The sequence below is a fragment of the Pholcus phalangioides genome, unplaced genomic scaffold (genome assembly GCF_987345545.1).
Source record: "Pholcus phalangioides strain wild (caught in Gottingen) unplaced genomic scaffold, Ppha-v1.0 ptg000007l_1, whole genome shotgun sequence".
Classification (NCBI taxonomy): Eukaryota; Metazoa; Arthropoda; class Arachnida; order Araneae; family Pholcidae; genus Pholcus; species Pholcus phalangioides.
The window spans coordinates 18,152,732-18,175,806 of NW_028301600.1; the positions used below are offsets into that span (position 1 = coordinate 18,152,732).

General features: G+C 34.6%; 1 protein-coding gene across 1 annotated transcript in view; it reads left to right on the forward strand.

Annotated features, from left to right (window-relative positions):
- The window catches only part of LOC149085013 (glutathione synthetase-like), a 110,595-nt gene that overhangs the window by 26,263 nt on the left and 61,257 nt on the right, over window positions 1-23,075 (forward strand). Inside the window, exons 7-9 of the mRNA XM_089232768.1 lie at window positions 8,950-9,023; window positions 13,150-13,311; window positions 20,518-20,584. Of these exons, the coding sequence (XP_089088894.1) occupies window positions 8,950-9,023; window positions 13,150-13,311; window positions 20,518-20,584 (303 nt within the window). The remainder of the gene's footprint in view (window positions 1-8,949; window positions 9,024-13,149; window positions 13,312-20,517; window positions 20,585-23,075) is intronic.

Below are 23,075 nucleotides of genomic sequence, written 5' to 3' on the forward strand. Positions count from 1 at the left end.
TCCAAGTAATTTGTTTTCTGTTTCTCTTTGTGATGCCTAACATGCATCTTTCTGTGCTCCTTTGTGTTGTCTGTAGCCTTTGCATTATCTTGCTTGTGAGTGTTCATGTTTCAGCTCCATAAGTCAGTGCTGGTAGCACACACTGGTTAAACACTTTACTTTTCAGGCATAATGGCGTGTTTCTCTTCAGAATTATGCTGTTATTGCAAAAAGTACTCCATCCAATTCTGATTCTTCTATTCATTTCATTAATGATTCTGTTGTCCATGGTAAAATTTTTTGTCCCAGGCATGCATAGCTTTCTGCTTCTTCTATTTCCATGTTGTTGCACAAGATTTTCAAAGCAAAAGAGTTGAACATAACTTCGGCCTTTTGTAGATTCATTTTCAAACCCACCTGAATACTTGCCTTCACCAGTTCTTGTATCATTTCTTCTAGTTTGTCTGGGTTACTGCTGATAATAGCAGTGTCATCTGCAAAACACAAATGATTGAGAAATTCATCATTTATTTTAGTTCCTTTTTCATCCCAATCCAGTTTTCTGAATGCTTCTAAAACAGCAGTCAAGAGCTTTGGTGAGATAGTATCACCCTGTCTGACTCCTTTTCCAGGTTTAATCTTTGCTTTTCCTTATCCAAAAGAATGGTTTCAGTTGCTTTGTCATATATGTCTTCTCTACCCCAATTAAATATGGAGCTCTAACAATAGCAGATGTGAAGAGAGTCAAACGCTTTCTCAAAATCAATGAAAGCCATACTCAATGGTAATTTGTATTCCTTGTCTCTCTATGAGTTCCTTTATTGTTTAGATGTGGTCCATTGTACTAAATCCACTTCTAAAACCTGCTTGCTCTTCTGATTGCGCTTTGTCCAATGTGGATTCAAGCCTATGTGTCAGCACTTGGATGAAGATTTTATAAATTACTGATAGGAGACTGATTGGTCGATAATTCTTGATATCCTCTTTTTACTTTTTTCTTGATATCCTTTTTGTAAAGAACCATTTTGTTATTCCAATCTTCTGACACATCCGATTTTGTGAGACAATTTGTGAACAAAGCAGCTAGCATACTGGCAAATTCTTCTCCTGCTTCTTTAACAATGTCTATTGAAATCCCATCTTCACCTGGGTATTTCCCTTTTTTCATACATCTTATATTCTTGTAGACTTCTTTCAGCACAGCTGCTACTTGTACAAATTCGGCTCCATTTTCTTTTCTTCCCGCTTCTTTTCCTTTGTTCCGATCCTGTTCTTCATGTTTGTATAGAGTATTATAAAATTCCTCAACAATACTAATGATGTCATTTCCATCTTTTGTGATGGTTCCATCTCTCCTTTTTAGTGCAAAAATTTCCTTTCTCCCAACACAGTTTTCGTTTTGCTGATTTTAAGCCCCTATTATCTTCCAATGCTTTCTTTACAATATCACAATTAAACTTCCTGACATCTTCTGTATTCCGCTTTCGTACTGTCTTACAAAGTTCTGCATATTCCACTTTTGATTTAGGGTAATTCTTTGTAATCTAAAATTCTCTCTGGTCTTTCATGAGTTTCTTTGTTTCTTCTGTTATTTTGTTCACTGGTTTGATTTCTTTTTCTCCAGTGACTTTTTTGCTGCTACTTTTAAGGTAGTGGTTAAAGTTTTGTTCATCGTGGTGACATCTTGTTCTTCCTCAGTGGTGTTATATAGCAAATCAAATTGGTTCTTCAGGTCTAACTGGAATTGATATCAATGTTCTTAAAGCTCTACCATATCAATGCCAGTTTTTCTATTTTTGATAAGTTTCTCTTTCCATTCTAGTATTAAGCCTTATTCTATGTCTAACCAGTCAATGATCACTTTCTGTATGGAATTCGTTGAGAACACTGCAGTCTTGGATCATATGCTTCTTATTTGATAGGATATAGTCGATCTCACTAGTTGTTCCAGTTGGGCTTCGCCAGGTCCACTTTCTTTGGGGTTTCTTGAAAAATGAATTCATGATGCATAATTGTTCGCTCTCTGCAAATTTGACGAGTCGGTTTCCTCTGTCGTTTCATACACCATAACCATGACTTCCAACCGAGCTTTCACCATTTCTTCTCTCTCCAATTCTGGCATTGAAGTCACCCATTGCTATTTTTATATGGTTTCCTTTACTATGCAGCCCGTCTAATTCTTCTAAAAAGTCTTCTACTTCCTCAGAATATCTTGTTGTTGGTGCATAGACTTGTATAATCTGTATCCGTTATCTGCTTGATATTTGCATGACCAGCTTTGCAACTCTATCAGATGTACTATTCAACTCAACAATGTGATTTTTCCACTTTTTATGAATGAGAAATCCTACTCTACTGGTTCTTCCATTATCTGTTCCTCTGTAGTAAAATACATGTCCACTGGCAAGTTCAATTTTCTCCTCTCCTTTTCTTGTTTCACAGATGCCCAAGATGTCCCAATTTATTCATTCCAGTTCTAACTCCTGCAAATGATTTTCTGAAAAAAAGAGATCGTCCATTAACATAATATGTGTATATATATACAGGGTGAAATCTTAAATCAGTTTCACCTCAAATAAAGCATTGGCTCTAGAAACATACTTTCAACTAGAAAAAGTATCATGGGGTCTTCTACTTTTAAACATGGTAAAAAAAACGTATATAGAAATATTATTAAAAATATCATTTATCCATTGATTCATTACAAATTTTTACCTTTCAAATTTTTATACTTGATTGTGCATGCTATCCTATGCCAGTGCGAAATTCTACATATGTCCAATACTTTGTTTTTTACTAATTTTCAAAGAATGCATTAAAACATCTTGCACACATGAATTGCATGAAATCAATGTAATTGAATAAAAAATTATTTAAAATAAAGAGAACTTTCTGGTATATAAAATCAAAGTTGCCAACTGTCCGTAGTTTCTATGAACGGCCGCTATAAACTATGTAACTACTCTCAATACTACGGAAATCGGTTTAAGAAAGATCAGGTCTTTGAGTTTCTAACGATATGTGTGTGTGTTTTACTTATGTTTATTATATATTTTTTAAATTGCATCAACCTTTACCATATTACGAATTCGTGTACACATGTGAGAGCGTTAGAGAGAAGATTAACTCAGAGCCGATCTGTTTTATTCTGAATGCGGAAAGCAATCTGTAAATCCATGTCTAAACCTGCTGCTCAATCCTCAAATGTACGAGAACCTTGTTTTTAATTGAAACCGCCCCCACGCTGTGGTCTAAAAACAGGTTTTTGAGTGGTTCAGCGTGGTTCACTCTGCTTCATTTGTATAGTGCATGGTCGAGCTTGCTGAACTTGTGTCAGGAAGAATGTTTCACCATAGGTGCCCTGATATGAAGAAAACGTAGATGGGAAAGGAATCTAGGGTTGCTAGACATCTGTATATATGGCCCACAAGGACGTATGCATGTTGGGATTGCATTGAATATTCATGAATTATTAAGGCCGACCTTGGAAAGTTGTTTTGCGTGAAGGGGGTGGCTCATGTGGCCTGAACCTTCTATGTTCCAGTGCCAATGAGATGCTGTATTTATTGAACTTTAAATTAACATTTAAAAAAAATTGAGTTTTAGAGAGTGATTATTTTTTATATTACTATAATTATATTGTTCTCGGGGGTACCCCCCATGACAAAGCTGAATATTGATTACTACTGGCAAGCTTTAAGCCAGTGTTGGCATGTCTGTAAAATGATGAAAAAGATTGAGATTTTGTTGAATCAATCTTATTCAAAATTAAATTTAAAATTTTTTAAATTAAATTTTTTTTTTAATTTATTACTCAAGTATTCATGAATAGGCCTTAAATCTTTTTTGTCATTTTATGAACTAAATGGTTTCCTTTATTTTGAATAGATTTCTATTCAATTTTATTGATGTCATGTTGTTTTATCATGCGTGCAAGCTGTTTTTATGACTAACGCTTGGAAATTCTGATTCTCCTCGTTACAGCCAATCACAGTCAAGCAACTGTGACGTTGTGAAGTGTACCTCCTGCTGCTATGTTTAGCAACTTATCGCCAAACACCAGCGTCTATTAACGATTTCGCTATTATTTTGTCATTACGTCTCATTTTGCTCACACGATAATATACAATGATGTAATTTAACAATACTGTAGTATAACGATCATAATAATGATATATATTATATAATAATAATTATATTGACATGCAATAAATACAGTGGCTTGCCGAAACACAAGTTCTATGTTTGGTTTTCTAATGAATCTATTACCATTATGAATCAATAAATGATAGCAGGGCCCAGCTTCGCGAGCCGTTATTATTGTCAACTTGATGCAACTGAACCACATTTAGATTAAATCAGAAAAAAATGAAAACTTTTTTAGTGATTCACAATAAACGATAACTTACTGTACGGGGATGGCCCACTCCCATTCCCGTGCATCTGACAGTTTGTGGTGAATTATAATATAATAAATCATATTTATGTGCAACAGTTAAAAGAAATTAAATGTAATAAGATATTAAATTTTTCAAACGTAGATTTAGGAAAAAAAAAATGGGTTCGAAGAGACTCAAACTCATAACCTTTGTTTTAAGCATCCCATGAACTTCCCACTGTACCAAACGTGGTTGCCGAGCTGAAGTTGAATTCAGTATATCCATTATTAAATGTCGCCAGGAAATATGGTGGCGCCAAATGGATCAAAAGTTGCGGTAGCCTCGCGGTCTACTGTGACGTTTCTATGACATCACAGTTGCTTGACTCTGATTGGCTGGTTACGTGGAGAGCTCAGAATTTATAAGTGCTACAGTTTTTATGTGTGTTTTTGAAATTTTGTGAAACATTAAGTTCTGGAGACATGTAAAATTTTGTACTAGCATATAGGATAGTATGCAAAATCAAATATATGTGGTAAAAATTTGAAATACATAGGAAGGAGACCTCCCTTAAATACTGTATTCATCTTAGATGTGTCATTTGTTTTACTAAGGGCCATATATGTACCAAGATAAAATTTCATTTTTTTACGGTTCCCCTGTTCTCTAACTTCCAATTAACCCTTTAATCGGTTTTTGAAATTTTCCCGATCTGTGTATTATAATTGCCAGTGAAAATCAATAAATCTTCTAGAAATTACCACCTATTTTCAGGAATATATTTTTTCTAATTGCGTGAGAGCGAATGCTTTACCCCATCACAAAATGATAAAAAACAAAGAGAAAAACTGTTTTTTTTTCTGTTATTCATGCTGTATGCTTAATAGTATACTATTTCAAAGGGAAAGGAAAAAAATCTTTTTTCTCCCTCTTCAGTTATCAGACTTTGAAGAAAAGCTGACTCCACTCACTGGCAGTTGATTGACAGGATGGAGGAGAAGGAAAACATGTTACCAGGAGAAGAAAACTTACAATGGCGCCTGAACTCGTCAATGCCTAAATGAGAGGGTTTTAAAAACGCCAAAATAAAGCAGATCAAGTTAGATGAAATATCTTCGGATTACTGCAGTAAAAGCATTAAAAAGTGGTTGCCCTATCTCTCCTGAGCTCAAGAAAAAATCCTATTTTTCTAGTGTAATATTTGCAGTGATATTTGAATTCATAAACCACTGGGGAAATGTGCAAGAAAATAACATATGAAGTGTAGAATAAGCTTGTCTGTTGGTTCAGTAGTCATCAACCTTTTTAATGCTGTGAGCACTGCCTGTATCATCAAAAGGACACCCGTAAGACAATTTTGACCATTCGAGTACATGAAATCAGGATGATTTTATCCTTGAATGCAATTTGTACAAGGTGTTGAATCAGGACATTAAATGCTCGCAATAACAAAATTGGACATAGGCATAGAGCACTATTAGTGCTCTTGAGCAACATGTTGAAATGCATGTGTTAGTTTATCGATTTGATTGCGTAAACTAATGGACTAAGGCCGGTATTACACTATAAAAGTTTGTTAAAATCCCTTGTATAAAACTCAAAAAATTCAACCAATAAAGTTCATAGGTTACATTCGAGCAAATGAAACTGATAATCTTATTGGTGGCATTTCACAAGTTTTATAAAATTACTTTTATCAAACTTTTATAGTGTAATCCCGGCCTAACTAATATAAACTATAAGGGAGATGATTCACACCAGGGAACATTATATACTATACAAATGAGAATTTTTGGTATTCTATATTTGGAACATTTAGTCGAACAAATGTCTATGTCGTTTTTTCAAACTTTAAAGGAGACAACAATTAAAGTGACAAAATTTAATTTTCAAATTAACAAAAAGTTTTCAAAAAGCTTTTCTTGTCTTTGATTACAGCCATGTTAAGTGTCATAGCAACATCAGCTTTTGGTTTCTTGCAATAACTGACTTGAAGAATGTATAACCGAAGCTATATGGAACGTTATTAAGTCAAAAAACCGATTTCACAAATATGTAACATAGACTGTTAAAAATTCGGCTCAACACTTCATTTATAACATGACATGTGTAAGATAACAGATGACATGGCATATGCCATCTAATTGTTTGTACAGTAGACTCCCGCTAATCTGGTCGTGTGCTAGTCCGACCTGTCCAGTAATCTGGTTTTTTTAGGTAGGTTTTTTCAATCACATACATAGATGAGGAAAACATATTACTGCTGTCTTTGCTCAGAATTTTATGTTATTTAAATAGACTTTTTTTCAATTAACTTCCAGTAATCCGGCATACCCTGATCTGATATGCAGGGGTGGGAACTCTGCGCCAATTGCGCCGCACTGCGCCAAAACTAATATCTTGCGCCATCCTGCTCCAATAGCGTATTTTCGCATTTTTCTGCGCCAAATAGCGAATTTTGCTTCAGTATGCCCGGAATTTCGGAAAGGACGCCAAAAAAATTTTGTTCCTGCTAGCCACGAAACGTTTCTTTACGAGAGAGAAGAGCGTGTTTTATTCCACTATACTTAAACTATCGGCTCCTGATCGGGCTTTCCATCGCGAAACCCCGATATTGTCCGTGATCGTGGAACTGAAGATGGCTTGCAATGCCTTTCAGCTTTAAAGTGCAAATTCGAGTGTTTCCGTTTAAAAAAAAAAGTCGTCACTGGAAGCAGCAGAAATTACTGTAGTCGATTGTCATTGTGTTAAATCCCGATGTTTCGTGAAAAAAATTTTCATTCCGGGAGTAAAAAGCGCATTTCCGCCGAATTACGAATGTTAGTTTAGAAACTTTGCCGAATAACGAGCGTTAAATCGCTAATTTTGCCGAATAACGAGCGTTAAATCGCTAATGTTGCCGAATAACGAGCGTTAAATCGTCGATCTCGCCAAATAGCGAATGTCAGATCGTCAATCTCGCCAAATAGCGAATGTCAGATCGCCAATCTCGCCAGATAATGAGTGCTGAATCGCCAAACATCGAGTTGATTGTTCCGAAATTCTCTCCCATTTTGCAACAATTTCTTTCCAAGTATAAAAAAATTAAAAACTTATAAATTTTTTTTAGCTCATTTGAAATGCTGCTGTTCAAGGCAGCAAATAGTGCCCACAGTAAGCAAAAATCATCTTAAATAGATGGGTGCAAACAATTTTATGACAGCCACTCTTTCAAACAAGGTGTCAAAAGCCTAAAACACAAAAATCAAGCTGACGAAAAGATGTTTGATAACAAAAGACAGTGCAGTTTTATTTTGAAAAGGGTTGAGGGTTAATGAAAATATTCTTGTTAATTTCACTGTTCCAATTTATAAATATCTGCTCCGAATCCCGAATTTGCTGCTCCAAATCCTGAATTTGCTGCTCCAAATCCCGAATTTTGCTGCTCCAAAGCTGCTCCGAAATGGACTTAGTCACTTCCCACCCCTGGATATGTGATGGATTAGAAAGAGTTTATTGTATATTCATTGAAACTCTGAACTCTCCAACTACACCCATCCCCATCTCTTTGGTTATGACCACAAAATCTGTTAATTATGACAGTACCCAATTGTCCGGAGATATATATTGTCATAAATATATATGTCATTTATTTTGTGTGTGTGTAAATTTGTTATTCAATAAACATGAGTGTTCCAGGCTCTGCCATGAAGCTGGGCTGGAAGAGATTTTCACAAGTCTGGTGACAGAGTTCCAGCATTCATTTATTCAGCTGCAGCCTATCCAATAAATTTCTTTCTTGGCATTCTGACTTAACCCTTTCCGCATGCTACCCTTTAAAGTTGGAATTTCAAAAAAAAATTGGAAGCAGTCTATTCAGGTGTAGAGGAGTAGGCAGGTATAATTTTGTAAAGATTGCACCAACCATTTTGATTTTGTGTGTGTCCAAAGAGGGCACATCTTGAATTCGAGACTCAATTTTAGGCAAGCTTTCAATGTAAAAAGTTAAAACTTCTGTAGAATAAAGAGATTAGTGTAAAGTCAACAAAATAACAAATTTTTTTCCAGAAATAATTTTTATATCCGAAAAAATAATTTCTTTGAAATTTGAATCCATTTCTTTGAAAAATAAGGGTTTTCAAAAAATAATCACAGGCCAAAACATCAGCTTGTGTGGTGCTGTTATCTAGTGTTGATGAGAAATGTTCAAAGTAATCCCTAAACTAATTTTCAGTGTTTGAAAAGGGAATTTTTAGGTGTCCCCAGTCTCTGGGCACACTTGAGTTGGAAAGTGTTAAAGGGATTCTAATCAATATTCTTAAGTATGTATTTCATTTTAATCCAGTGAAAAAACTAAATTTCCACTCAATGTCTAATGCCATGTAATATTATAACATACATTTTCAAAGAAAACTTTAATGGTAAGTAAAATGCAGATTTAATTTTATTTAGATGTTTTTTTTTTTGTTATTAAATAGAAATTATGTATAGCTTATATATAAAGCTGTGTGGTTTATATGGAAACTTTTTCCTTTTAGTCATTTTCCTTAGTGTAGCTTATTTATCAAAAATAACAGTAGTTTATACTTTGTTTTTCCTCTTTTTTTTCCAGTTACCTAAAAATAATTCTCTTCATGATATGGCTAAAGGCCTTGTAACTGCCTGGGATTTGTACGGAAAGAAAAGGTGGTTTAACTCTCTATTTTTTGCAGACTTTTTTTTTCTTTTCAATTTTTCAGTTATTGTTTTGAGAATACCAATAAATGAATTTTTTTTTTAATTTATTCAGGGATGGGATTGCTGCGCCATAACATTGATTTTCCGAGAAAATTTGGCGCTTCTGCGCCAATCTGGGTTCTCTGAAATTTCCCTCTTCAGCTTTCGCATTTGATGACGTCATTTGAATCATGCTGTGACGTCAACCTCGCCGTTGCTACTGTAACTTATAGAAAACCTTTGTGTATTTTCCGGTTTTTTTTTGTAGAATTCATCAAGATAACCGGTTCTGGCAAGGTTTCCAGCATTTGGGTGTAAAAATAGCGCGTCTGTATTTCAGATTCCGAAAACCCGCATCGTCTCCGATTGATTCAAAAATCGAATTTCGAGCTAAAAAAAATATAGATTTTTTAACGAATCGGAGACGACGCAGGTTTTCGGAATCTGAAATGTGGATGCACTATGTTTGCACCATCGAGCTGGAGGGAGTATGACGTCAGCAGTCTTCGCCTTGGCAGTGCTGAGAACGTCGTCCGCAACATCATTTGTCGGAAGATCATGTGACTCGGTGAAAACACGCACAATCCCCATTATTTTCTTATGGTATAAATAGGAGTTTAAAACAATAAATGAAAGAAATAATTTCAGCATCGATGAGATAATTCCAAAATTAATGAAAGAAAATTTCTAGAATTAATGAAATAGATAATTTCAGTTCCAAAATAAATGAAAGTGATCATTACAGCATTAATGAAAGATAATTCCGGAATCAATAAAATGTAATTTCAGCATTGATAAAAGTGGTAATTCCAAAATTAATAAAAGATTATTCCAGAATTAATGAAAGAGAATTTCAACATTGATGAAAGTGATAATTCCAAAATCATAAAAATGATAATTCCAGCATTAATGAAAGATAATTTCAGAATTAATGAAAGATAATTTCAGAATTAATGAAAGATAATTTCAGAATTAATGAAAGAGATAATTAGCATTGATGAAAGAGAATTCCAGAATTAATGAAAGAAAAATTCTAGTTTTAATGAAAGAGAATTTCAGTTCCAAAATAAATGAGAGTTATAATTACAGCATTAATTAAAGATTATTCTGTAATTAATGAAAGGTAATTCCAGCATTAATGGAAGAAGAAATAATTAATAAAAGAAAGAATTTCAGCATTAGTGAAAAAATTCCAGAATTAATGAAAGAGATAATTCAGTATTGATTCAGAAGTAAGGAGTTCAAATCAGACTTATCTCAACTGCATCAAATCCAGGAAGTCCTTTCAGATAAAAGTGTTTTGGTGAAAGCTTTGTTTCTGAAAGAAGCATCAGAACTTTTCAATGGTTTTCTGACATTATTTCAAAAAGAGGAGCCCCTCGTACACATTTTTTATGATGAGCTAGGAGCTCTCGTTAGAAAAATTATGGCATGTTTTCCGAAATCTGAACATATTCAGAATGTTAGAATTGCTGAGCTTCAGAATTTAGCTATAGAAAGCAGTGAGAACTGGAGGAAAAATGTGGTTGTTGGTGCTGAAATAGAACCCAATCTTGCTGAGCTGGGGGAATGTTCTCAACAAAAAGTTTCTATTAGGTGCTAGATCACTTGCACTGGTGCTAGATTTTCAAGCACTTGCTGAAAGTTTTACCTTTTGAGAACACCATGATAGAAAAAATGAAGTGTTTGCATCCCGTTTTCTGACTGGAAAACTCTTCATTATCATGTATTAGTACATTGTTTCAAAGCTACCACAAGTTTTTTGTCCTTCAGATGTCCCTGTTCTCTTGGATTTCTCTGCAGTGTGAAGATATAAATGTGAGTTATCAAAAGTTAGATAAGTATTGGGGATCTATATTTGCGATCTGAAAAACTTAGAAGTGCAAAGTTCAAAATTTTGCTTGTGCTCATCAAAGCCTTATTATGTCTTGCCCACATGGAAATGCAGACTGCAAGAAGGGCTTTAGTGTAAACAAACATTTCCTGCAACATAGATCAAATCTGTACAACATTCTCAAAATGCTAAAGATATTGATGTCGATGCCAATCTTCTGAAAGCTGTTCACAGCTCGCATCAGAAGTACCAAGACAGACTTCAGCACCAAAAAACTTTTGAAAAGAAAGTTCCACAACCAGATGAGAATCAAAGACTAAAAGCAGAAGAAACGGAGTTGGAAATTCAGTTATCATCAAAAACTATGTTGAACACTGCAGAGAAAATGATAGAAGTGGGGATTAAGAGAAAAACTTTGTAGACATGGAAAGTGGGCAAGTTCGTGTGAAAACACCGAAAGAAAAAAATGTGTAGTGTTCTTGAGAAATTGGAGGAAAACAGTCATGAGTCAACAGAAGCAGAGTCAACAAAATGTCATGAGGCCTTTTTTTAATGTATGCTTATTTGTTTGATTTGTAAACTTTTTCTTCTTACGCCCAGCTTGGATTATGATTAATTTTTACGTCCCTACAAGTGGATGCAAGTTTTATCAAATATATAAAACTGATTTTTGATGCCGGAACCCTATAACTAGTTAAAATGTTTAGAATTTAATAATCTGATTATCTCGGTTCAAAAAATTTTCGTTTTTGACAAAGGTAATGATTCTGCACATTGCTCTGAATTCACAGATTGCTGCTCTGAAACTGCTCCGAAAAGAGTCAACAGCAATCCCATCCCTGAATTTATTGAATATATTGGACTTGTGTATAATGTCAAGCCTAAACTATTATAAGGCGATATGAACTTCCCAAAGGTGTATATAAGTAGGTGGGAAATATTCCCACTGCCTTAAAAAGGGTTAAGTTTTCCATCATACTTGAGTACCAAGTTTTATCTTTAATGCATTTTATGCTTTAATCCTTTATCTACTGCATTGTGAAAAAAATATTATTATGTGAATTTTTTGGTAGATCATTTTAGTTAAAATTAAAGCCTAAAAATAAAAATATATATTTTATCAAAAATTAGTACATGAACTAATCATCCTGGTCCTTTAGAGTGCCATTTTCAGTACTATATCCTTATAATAAAAAAAAAAAATACTAAATATTTTAAAATATGGTGAATAATACAGTTGCATGAATATTTATTCATTTCACCACGAAGAAAACAATTAGTTTCATACATTTATTAGGAAACACTTGGTTGTTATGATATTGTTATTCCATGTTAAACTTTTTTATACAAAAGTTTAATATGGTAAACACTTTTACAGGGAAACAAAACTGAATTTTATTAAACTCATATTTTTTTTACTGTGAATAAATATAAACGGTGGTACTAACAATGTTAGATTTAAAAAATATGAAAAATATGGCAAGAACAGCATGAATTAGGTGGTACATTATGATGCTCTGCCTCTGGATACAATGACAATCCTATATAGAATTATTTTCATGATTTTCTCTCAGTCTGTAGAGTATCATTAAATCAAGATTTCATTTTCTAATTCTGCAAAGTGAAGAAACTTCATGTTCAAATTATAGAATTGCAGTTCACCATTGTTTACACACAATGTATTGTGATACTAACAAGTACTGGTCACAAATTAGGTTGTTATTTGAAGCATGGGTATAATTTTACAAAAATGCTGATATAAACCAAAATTGGAGTAATGCCAATATCTCAAATCGGAGTTTAATAAATTATTGAGTAAAGAAAAATGTTTTGCATTCACCTTAACTATTTCCGTAGTATTACGCCGCTGTAAAGTTGCAACAATAACTGCTTACTATGGTGACCATGATAGTAAATCCTTACGTTGAAATCTTTTCATGTTCAAAATTCTAGTCTCTCACTTCTGCTGTCACCTGATAATTATAAAGTTGTTATACAGCCTTTATACTTCAAATTACCTACTCCCAACAATTTATTGTAAGGGTTGCTACTAGGTTTAGAAAAAAGTGGTGATAACACATTTGAAGTCTTGTTCTATACACCACATCTTAAAACAGTGGTGTTATTATATTTCTTTAATTGGAGAGCTGTTAATATAAATTTTCAAGTTGGCTGTGGGGTTGGTGTTTGTGTATCCATAATCTAAAATACCTTTTACAATGAGCTATTTATTTATTTTCTAATTTCATCTCGTACTCTTAGTGCTTGGATTCTTATTGTTGTGGAAGATGTGACTTACAATATATGTGATCAAAGAGCCACAGAATTTGCAGTATGTGAAATAGAAAGTAACATTCACATAATGAGGTATACATTTTCAAAGCTTCGAACTTCAGCGGTTTTGGATGGCAAAACACTTTTTGTGTAAGTTTTTATCTTTTCATATATCATGTATACAGTGTGATTCAGAACTCATGGGAAAACTTTGAGGAGTGATAGAACACATCTCAACCCACAAATTTGTCACACAATGCATGGTTGTAATGCAATGAACGAACCACTATACTATCACTGAATACATAGTGTGTTGATTTTGTCACTTATCATTTCTCTTGTCGATTGCAAAAGGAATGGGTGGCTTCATGGATCAGGAGGTGGTCACATACTTCATGTATAGTGCTGTGGATGTTGATACTCTGGCATTCCATATGCACAGATGGTATTTTCTGAGAAGATGTGCAGATCGAAAAAGCTATTGTAAAAGCAGATCATAGAGCTATTTAGCTGTCTGGATTGCTATGAGCAATCCTGTTCAATGTTTATATAGGCTCTAAGAGAAGAAAATGTCAGTCCTCTGTAGCTTAATGGCAGAGCAGTTGCTCGGTCTGGGGGGACATAGATTTGATTTTCCACAGAGGCATGTTAATTTTTTTTTCTGAACTTTATCTTTATATAAAATTGGTATCCAGTCTTTCATCTGATACTGTGTATAAACAGCTGGAGATACCGTTTCTCTCTGTACAATAAACTGTGTAATAATATGAAAAACGAGAGCAAACATTTGCGGAGATACAAATACAAATACAACGCCACAACAGGCAAATTGCCCAACGAGGTGGCTGACTTAAAAACATCATGGATCCCCGAGCCATTTTTTGGAGGCTCTACCTACTACTACACCACACATGCACTCCGTCCACACCCGTATGGTAAAAAATGAAAACATACAAAAAACCCACACATATACAACAAAAACAAGAACAAAGTTTTCTAAATTAAAAATCATGTGCAATTATAAAGTGGCAATTAAAGTTATGGTTAGTGGCAATTAAAGTTCTTGCTCCTCCTAAAATACCAACATCTACGATGTAAAACATACACAGTAAGGATTCAATTATAACTGATGAAATGATTTTGATATACCAAACATAATTAATCCTATTAAAATCAAAATTTCATATGAACAATTGTTCATTCAAATTTTAATTTCCATTCAAACAAAAAAATTGTATACTTGACTAAATTTTCTCTAAATTTTTATTCGAAGTCAATATTTTTATTTGAAGGCACACAATATGTTGATATATTAGCATATTGTGTGTCTGATACATATCTTTGTAAGGTTCACGATATAGATCTTTGTAAGGTTCACGATATAGATCTTTGTAAGGTTCACGATATAGATCTATGTATTTCAAACTATATTAAAATAATTTATTGTTCCAAGTTGTCCTTCAAAGTAAAGATTATTCACATGGAATCAAATACATATTCAACTGAAAAATTAAAGACTTGATCAATTAATATCATAAATAATTTGCACCATATAGGATGAGATCGTTCTATATCTGTTCCTGGACTGAAGTATGCTGTAAGGTTTTGGAGACCATACCTACAGAGGGACATAGACTTGGTTGAAGGGGTGCAGAGAAGAGCTACGCATGTCCTTATTGGCACACAGGGCTTGAGTTATGAAGAGAGACTTCATTTTGTGAATATGTTTACATTGGATAAACGCAGGTGTCGAGGAGATATGATTGAAGTGTTCAAAATTTTCAATGGGATGGATAGGATGGACCATGAACTTTTAGTACACCGCCAGTCGACTGCTTTTACAAGGGGACACCAGTATCGATTGGTGAGGGACAATGCAAGGTTATGGTGTCGCAGGGAATTTTTCTCTAATAGGGTTGTTAATAAATGGAATAGCTTACCCCCGGAAGTAGTAAATTTTAACACAATTGACACGTTTTAAAAAGAAATACAATGAAAATGTTGGGGTAAATCGAGAAGCTATCCATTCTTAGAATAGGACAACCATAAGTATTCTTTATGGGCGTTGTATAATATTTTATCATGTCTATATATTGTTTATAATTTGTGTTATTTGCATTTTTAATTGGGTTGCTGTATTTTTGAAATATATGACATCCATATTTTTATGGGCATCCTTTTATCAGCCACCTCGTTGGGCATTTTGCCTGTTGTGGCGTTGTATTTGTATTTATATCGTAGTTATGACATCTGATATTCCTCTGTTGTTTCGATATATAACAATATGGTCCAGATATTGTACTATATCGTTGTGCTACTGGGGAATGACTGTGCCCCCCCCCCAGATGTTCAAGTCTATCTCTGCCTATGAGAGTAAATAATATATGATAACAAGATTATGATCATAAAATAAATGCACATTAATTGTACAACATGATGAAGTGTATATTTTTGTTGCTAGTTGCCAGTGGATTGATAACATGTAATAAACTACAAAGTTTATGAAAATTAAAAAAAAATTTCTATTCATTTTTGCTATTATTAATTAGCTACATGACCTCATTTTCAAAAATTTGTCAACCCACAATCCAGACACATAGTTTAACCCCTTAACTATCATGGACGAGTACACCAGTTTAAAATGGAAGAAATATATTCAAGCTCTTTCTCTCCTTCCTTTAAGACTCTTCCATTGGTGACCTCGTAAAAGAAAATAATCTTGCTTTTCCCTTCACCTCAGCATTCTTTTCTCCTTTTGCTATCATTTGAAGATTTAAAAAAATTACATAAATAAGGAGAGGGTGGCTGAGAGAGAGGGGGGAGATAGAATTGAAAACCAGTTTTTCCCACCTTTTTTCCTTTATTTCCCATGTGTAAATAACGATAACATACCACTTTTTTAGATTTATCTCAGCTACTTCTGCAACAGCAGCTCATCCAAATTTGTTATCAAAACACTGTACGTAAAGTGGTTATTATATAATTATATATTAATAAGAATGTTGCAATCAAAATAAATCACTACTACAAAAATTAATGGTGGTACATTGGTGGTTGAATGAAGATAGTTTTCTGTGGTTCCCAACTTCAAGATATGAATGCCAGCCATTCTCCCTCCGTTAAAATGTCTCGCCACAGTATTGCCTCTATCAAAGTTCTTATAACTTATTGAAATTCATAGGTCTACACATTAAGGGGCAAGCTTGTTCTATGTAGCTCAAATGCTTCATATTCTGTTTTTCCCCCATTTTCAGTGATTTTTTTTTTAATTCAAATATCTCAACCAATTTATGGTCATACAGAGTTGCCAACTGCTATGTCCATAGAAACTACGGACGGCTGCTATGAACTATGGAGCTACAGGAGACTCAATACTACGGAAATTGGTTTAAAAAAGATCGGGTCTTTGAGTTTCTTGCCGTGTGTGTTTTACTTATTTTTATTATTATTTTTTAAATTGCATCGATCTTTACTATAACAATGAATTCATATACTCATGTGAGAGAGAGAGAACTAACTCTGGGCCAATCTGTTTAAGTCTGTGCGTCGAAGGCAATCTCTAAAGCCTCATCTAAACCCGCCGTTCTACTCGATGCGTAAAAAACCTTGTTTTCCATCGAAACCGTCACACTCTGTGGTCTAAAAACAGGTTTTTGAGTGGTTCAGTGTGGTGGGTTGGTACTCTGCGTCATTTGCATGGTTTAGCTCGCGGAACTTGTGTTGGACAGAATGCTTAGTCGTAGGTGCCATAGGAGCTCTGATATGAAGAAAACAGATATGGGGTGGGAGTATAGGGTTTTTCTAGATGTCTGTATATGCGGCCCACAGGAAGTAAGCAGGTTGGGATTGCATTGAATGTTTATGAATTATTAAGGCCGACCTCTAAAAGTTGTTTCGGGAGGTGTGGACGGGGTGCTAATGTGGCCTGAGCCTTCTAGGTTCCAGTACCAATGAAATGCTGTATTTAATGAACTTTCAATTGAAATTTAAACAAAAAAAGTTTTTGAGTGATTATTGTACTATGATTATGTTGTCCTAGGGTCTTCAACGTTTTACGCTCGAGGGCCACATAAAAAATTTGTCGTGTTCTGTGGGCCACTCATTTACGGCATAGCGGGGGGGGGGGACAAAAACAATCACAAACTAAATATATTTCAAAATATTTTAAAAATTTAAACATTCAATTAATTTAAAAAATATATTAATTTGTAATTTTTTAATTTAAGAAAAAAACATTTCAAATTATAGAGTCAAAAAAATCCTTTTTTGCTATATTAATACATTTCTGTTACTTGAAAATGCTTTTGAAAGTGGGTAAATCTAAATTTTTCTCCGATATTCCTTGTGCCTCCAATCAATCTCAGTGTGTCTCACCCCCTCCCCCTGCCAAAGGTTGATCCTACGTACGCTCAGATATGACAAATTAAAATGTGACATGTACTATATATTTTATGATTCCATTATGTAGCATTTTCGTTTAAAAAATTAAGCTAAATTGGGGTAAGACAAATTATTTTATGTATTTTTTATATTGTATAAAACAAAATGAAAATGAATGATTTTTGTGTATACATGTAATGTTGAATTAATTACGTACCAAATAAAAAAAAAGTCTTTTGTTACTTACATTACTAATGCAAGTGGATATAATTCCTAAATTAATGCAAAACGTGACATTGTTTTTGCTTCAATGTTAGGTAAAATTTGTGTTGTTGCTATTCGTAAAGTATCCTCCAAATGCCGATCTGTCAGACGTGTTCTAGTTTTTGATTTTGTATTCTTCATTCGACTAAACAACTGTTCATATATTTGGAAGTTCTGCCAAATATAGAAGACATGAACAATGCATGTTTGCGTATTTCTGGATACTTAAAAATCAATTAATGAAGGAATTTCAAAAAAACTTGTATTTAACTGCAGAGCCACATTGCAAATCTGCACATTCTAATTGTAGCTCTGGTGAAACTTTCAATATTGACTGAGAGTGGTGAGGAAAACATTTTTTCAGATAAATTTCGTTCTCGCTGAAGTCAGAAAATCTGCTTCTGAATTCCATTCTCAAATTTGAAATGCACTGTACATAATCATTGGGTTTCCAAAGTTGTAGATCTATTTACCAACTCTAATAATTTAGGAAATGTATGGAGTTTTTGTTTTGCAATTGACGTTCCCAAAGAACTAATTTAGTTTTTCACGCTTTCACGTTGTCATAAAGATTATGGATAAAAAGGTCTTTTCCCAGTAAGCAGTAATTTAGATCATTCAGATGACCAGTGATATTGACAAGAAATGTGAAATCTCTCACCCACTTTTTATCTCTTGAAACTCTCCAATAAGTTTTGGTTTGGATTTCATGAATTCATCAACTTCCTTCAAGGAAAACAGGCGCTGAAGCATCTTTCCCCGGCTCAACCAGCGTACTTCTGCATAATAAATAACGTTGCCATACTCAGCTTCTTCAGAATTTTTGAAATTGTCTATGGTTAAGTCCTTGGGATCGAATGAAGTTAACCACTTTTACTACAACAGACATTATATGTTCAAAGTTGAAGAAAAACTTTTTGCACAAGTTTTCCTGGTGTATGATGCAGTGGAAAGCCATCATCTTCATATTTCCACATTTTTCGGCATCTGACTTTATCAATGTAATCACCCGTCTTCTTCTGACCGGTCATATATAGAGGGAGCACCATCTTTAGTTACGGCAGATATGTTGATTAAGCCCAACTTAAATTTGGCCAATGTTTCTGCCAAACTTGAATATAAGTCAAAACTTTGTGTGGTATCTTCAAGTGCAACGACACTAGCTAACTCCTCAACAATTTTGAAGTTTTTGTCAATACCACGAATGAAAATGGCTGCTTGCGCAGTATCTGTTGCATCCTTTGATTCATCCATAGCTACTGAGTAAAAACAATAAAAACTTCACATTTGGATTTTAAGGTCTTGAATATGTCTGCTGATGGATTCTTCACGTGTTTTGCTACTATCACATCAGACAAACTAATGTTTGAAACAGCTTGAGCCTGTGATGGGCAAAGCACATCAACTGCAGACTGAAGACATTCTTTAACGAATTCTCCATCAACGAAGAGCTTCCCACGTTTCACAATTTTTTCTGCTATTATATAACTAACACGAGCACAATTTTCAGACTGTTCATCTCTTCCGAAGAATAATGACTGTTGATAGTTCAGCTTCGATTTCAGTTCATTGAATTTTTCACTTTGTAAATGTCCCTCCAATCCAGAATACTTCTCACTATGCTTGGTATCCTAATGTCTCTTAATATTGTATTCTTTCATCATGGCTACGCTCTCATTGCAAATAAGACAAACTGCTTTAGCCTTGTGTTCGATGAAAAAATTAAAGTGATGATCACTTTTCTTGAAAAAATACAACTTTTTTTTTTTTTGCTATCACTGTTCGCCATCATGCACTCATTTAAAGATTAAAAGGCTTCTGATCAAAAGCTTGAAAGACCACACAAGTAAACTAACTGTACCAATATTGTACAAATCCTCCTTTCAACCAATCAAGATGCATACATCCACCTGTTCCTTTCCCAACCATGCACCGAAAAAATACGATGTCATGGAAATTCCGTTCATTTCTGCTTTCTGCTACTCGAGGATTGGAAGTACTCAAAAGTTATTTATGGTAAAGTGTATGGTGTGGTTTCTTTTGCGTTAAAGGCCTTATAAAGAAGCTAAATACCGTACACTGATCAGCCTGTCCTTGTTATAAGTGTATATGAAGCTGGGTGACTTTTTTTTTTTTGTCAATCTTCGTTTTACCCTATTTTTGAATGATATTGCGTCAATCGATCGAAATGTTTTTGGCGGGCCACCAAAATAGAGACAGCGGGCCATGGGTTGAAGACCCCTATTCTAGTGGGGTACCCCCATTGACAAAGCTAAACATTCATTGCTACTGACAAGCTTTAAGCCAATGTTTTTGTCTAGGTCATAGCACTGTAAGACATGAACTTTTTTGGACTTGTGGAGAAAGATGGAGCAACATATGTATAATTGGAATGTAGAGGATTGGGAACCATATGAAAAATTAAATTTGGATCTCAATTCATAATGGCCCCAATAAAGATAATGATATATCTACAATGGACTTGTATATACTACAATATTTAGGTACTTTTTTAATCAAATTATGTTTTTATCATCAGCTTTTTACGAGTCATTTGGGCTCAGACTAAAGTTTTCATTCTATGTATATATATTAAATTAAACTATAAATTAACTTTAGAAAAGCCAGTGAAAAATCCTGGCCTTGGGGGGGGGGGGCAACATATGATTACTTTATTGGAAAAAATTAGTGTTTTTTTTCCCATTTTTGTAGTGATAATAAAGAAGTTGCTGTAGTATACTACAGACATGGATACACTCCTGAATCTTATGAATCAAAGGTGATATACTAATTTTGCATATTTTTCTTTAAATTCATATATATATACTGTTAACGGTGAGAATTGTCAGACAGGAAAATTATAATTTTACTTCAAAATATTCCCAAAAACTTTTTTTGTCATTTTTTGTGGTATTTTATGTTTGCTTGTGTGTTTAACAACACATTTATATAATATTTTCCTGAAAGTATAGGAATTGGTGCTGTAGCAAAGAAAAATATTGCTAGAAAGGTCTGTGAATCGCAATATTTGATGTGAATATATTTTTTCCCCTGAGCAACCAGAAGTTAGGATTTGGTAACCAATCCAAGTGTGATCAATGTGATAGTGGTTATATTTTTCTTCTGAAGATGACATCCATGGGGTGTTTAAATGCATTAGAAGTTTTGTATTTTTCCATGTATTAGCCTGTTTTGTTGGTGATTTCTGAGTATTTCAGAAGAGAATAATGGATTGATTTATCAGTAAATACACTCGTGTGCAAAATGAAGAGAATTAGTACATTATGTCAAATTTCTGAAAAATGGACAAAGATTTTGATGAAATTTGGTACGAATATACAGCAGTTATATATATATAAGAGAGAAAAATTTATCATGTGTGTGCAAAATTCATAATACCCATGCATGATTGTCAGTAAACCTCATCATTGCAGGAATGCCCGAAATCCATGTTGTGAGATCGATCTGAAAATAAGTAATATGGGGTATGGTCCCCCCCTCTCGCAGTCAGACAGATCATACAGCCATGGGCGGAGATACGGGGGGGGGGTGCCCCCCCCCCCAGCATCAAAGGTGAAGTCGACAGATCTAATGTATAGATGAATCATCATCATCTTGCCCCCCCCCCCAGCAATAATGTCCGTGCCCCCCCAGACTTCCAAGTCTATCTCCGCCTATGCATACAGCGTGATTGCATAGTGGACACAAGGTAGTTGAGGAGTCCCTGAGGCAATCTGTCCCACTCCTCTAGAGAGCATTACAGTGTTCAGCTCCAGGATGGTTCTTGGAAGGGAATGGCGAGATGTAATTGCCATCCCAGACATGTTCTATAGGATTTAGGTTAGGAGATCTGGCTGGCTAATCCATACACTAAATATTTACACTTTCCAGATAATCATTGACCAGGTGAGCCTGATGTGGATGAGCGTTATCGTCCATGAACAGGAACCAAGGGCAAACTGCGCCTCTGGAAGTTTAACATAGGGCTCTAAGATCTCTCTATACGTCGTAGCAGTCAGAGATCCTCTGTCAAACACATGGAGGGGTATGTGGCCGTCCAACATGATACCTCCAAATAATGATTCTCATTTGTCATCATGGCTCTTCGACCTTGTTCAGGTCTTCTCTATATGGAGCCAATGTCCTGAAACTGTTTCCACACATTGCAGGCGACACTAGGCATTACTCCAAGCTCTGTAGCCACCTGCACTTGTGATTGCCCTTCCTCCAGTCCATCAATTTTCTATCTCATTCCATCATCCATGCATTTGTGGCTACTCATTTTACCTGATAGCTTATAAAATTTACCCAACTCTTGTGAGAAACAGTGAATGTTGCAGAGGAGTATGAGCGCCAGAATTGCGGAAAACGCTTATTATCCCCTCTGTCGTCACAGCTCCACCCACACGCATGTGTACCCTTATGTAGTTGACACTGAATATTTGCATATTTTTTCGGCGGCATTATTAGTACCTATATACAGTACTTTTTGTGAAAATAGGCACAATGTGCAAATTCTCTCAATTTTGCACACGAGTGTATATGTTTGTTGCTGTTCAGTCATGTGGCTATAGTGATAGACTCACTTTGCAAAGACCCAAGTAGGAACTTGACTGACGGCAGAATGGTGGTCAGCTGAAGTTGGTATTCTGTGGTTCTCAACTTCAAGACATGAACGCCAGTCAATTTTCCCGTTAAAATTTTTTGCCACAGAAAGCAATAGACCTAAAACTAGAGATGGGACAAATATTTAGTTAGGCTAAATATAGCTTAGGTATTCGGCCGAATATCTGTGTAAATCTAAGTACATCAAACTAATACTAAAAAATTATATTTGGAATTTTTCTCATGAATTAAAAATTTACTGATTATATTGTATTCAGGGTTCAGACAAGCTTCCAGGGTTGAAAATCCTTGAAAAAAAAGTTTCATTTTCAAGTCTTTAAAAGTCCTTGCAGTCTTTAAAAAATATAATAATTTTCAAGTGCTTGAAAAAAAATTTTGCGTGAATTTCTTCCATCAATTTTTGCCCCTTTTCATCTAAATCCCCCCCCCCCTAAACCATATTCCACTGCGGCAAAAATTTGTATAGCAGCGTTCTCAACCAGTGTTCTGCAGAGCCCTTGGGACTCCTTGTGCACTCAGTAGGGGCTCTGCAGCCGCTTGAGGAAAATAAAAGAAACCAGTAAAATTTAAAAAATATATAAATAGAGCCTGGAAGTTCAGGCAAAATGCCATAAATGCCTTTTTTGAAATTTTCGTGCCATAAA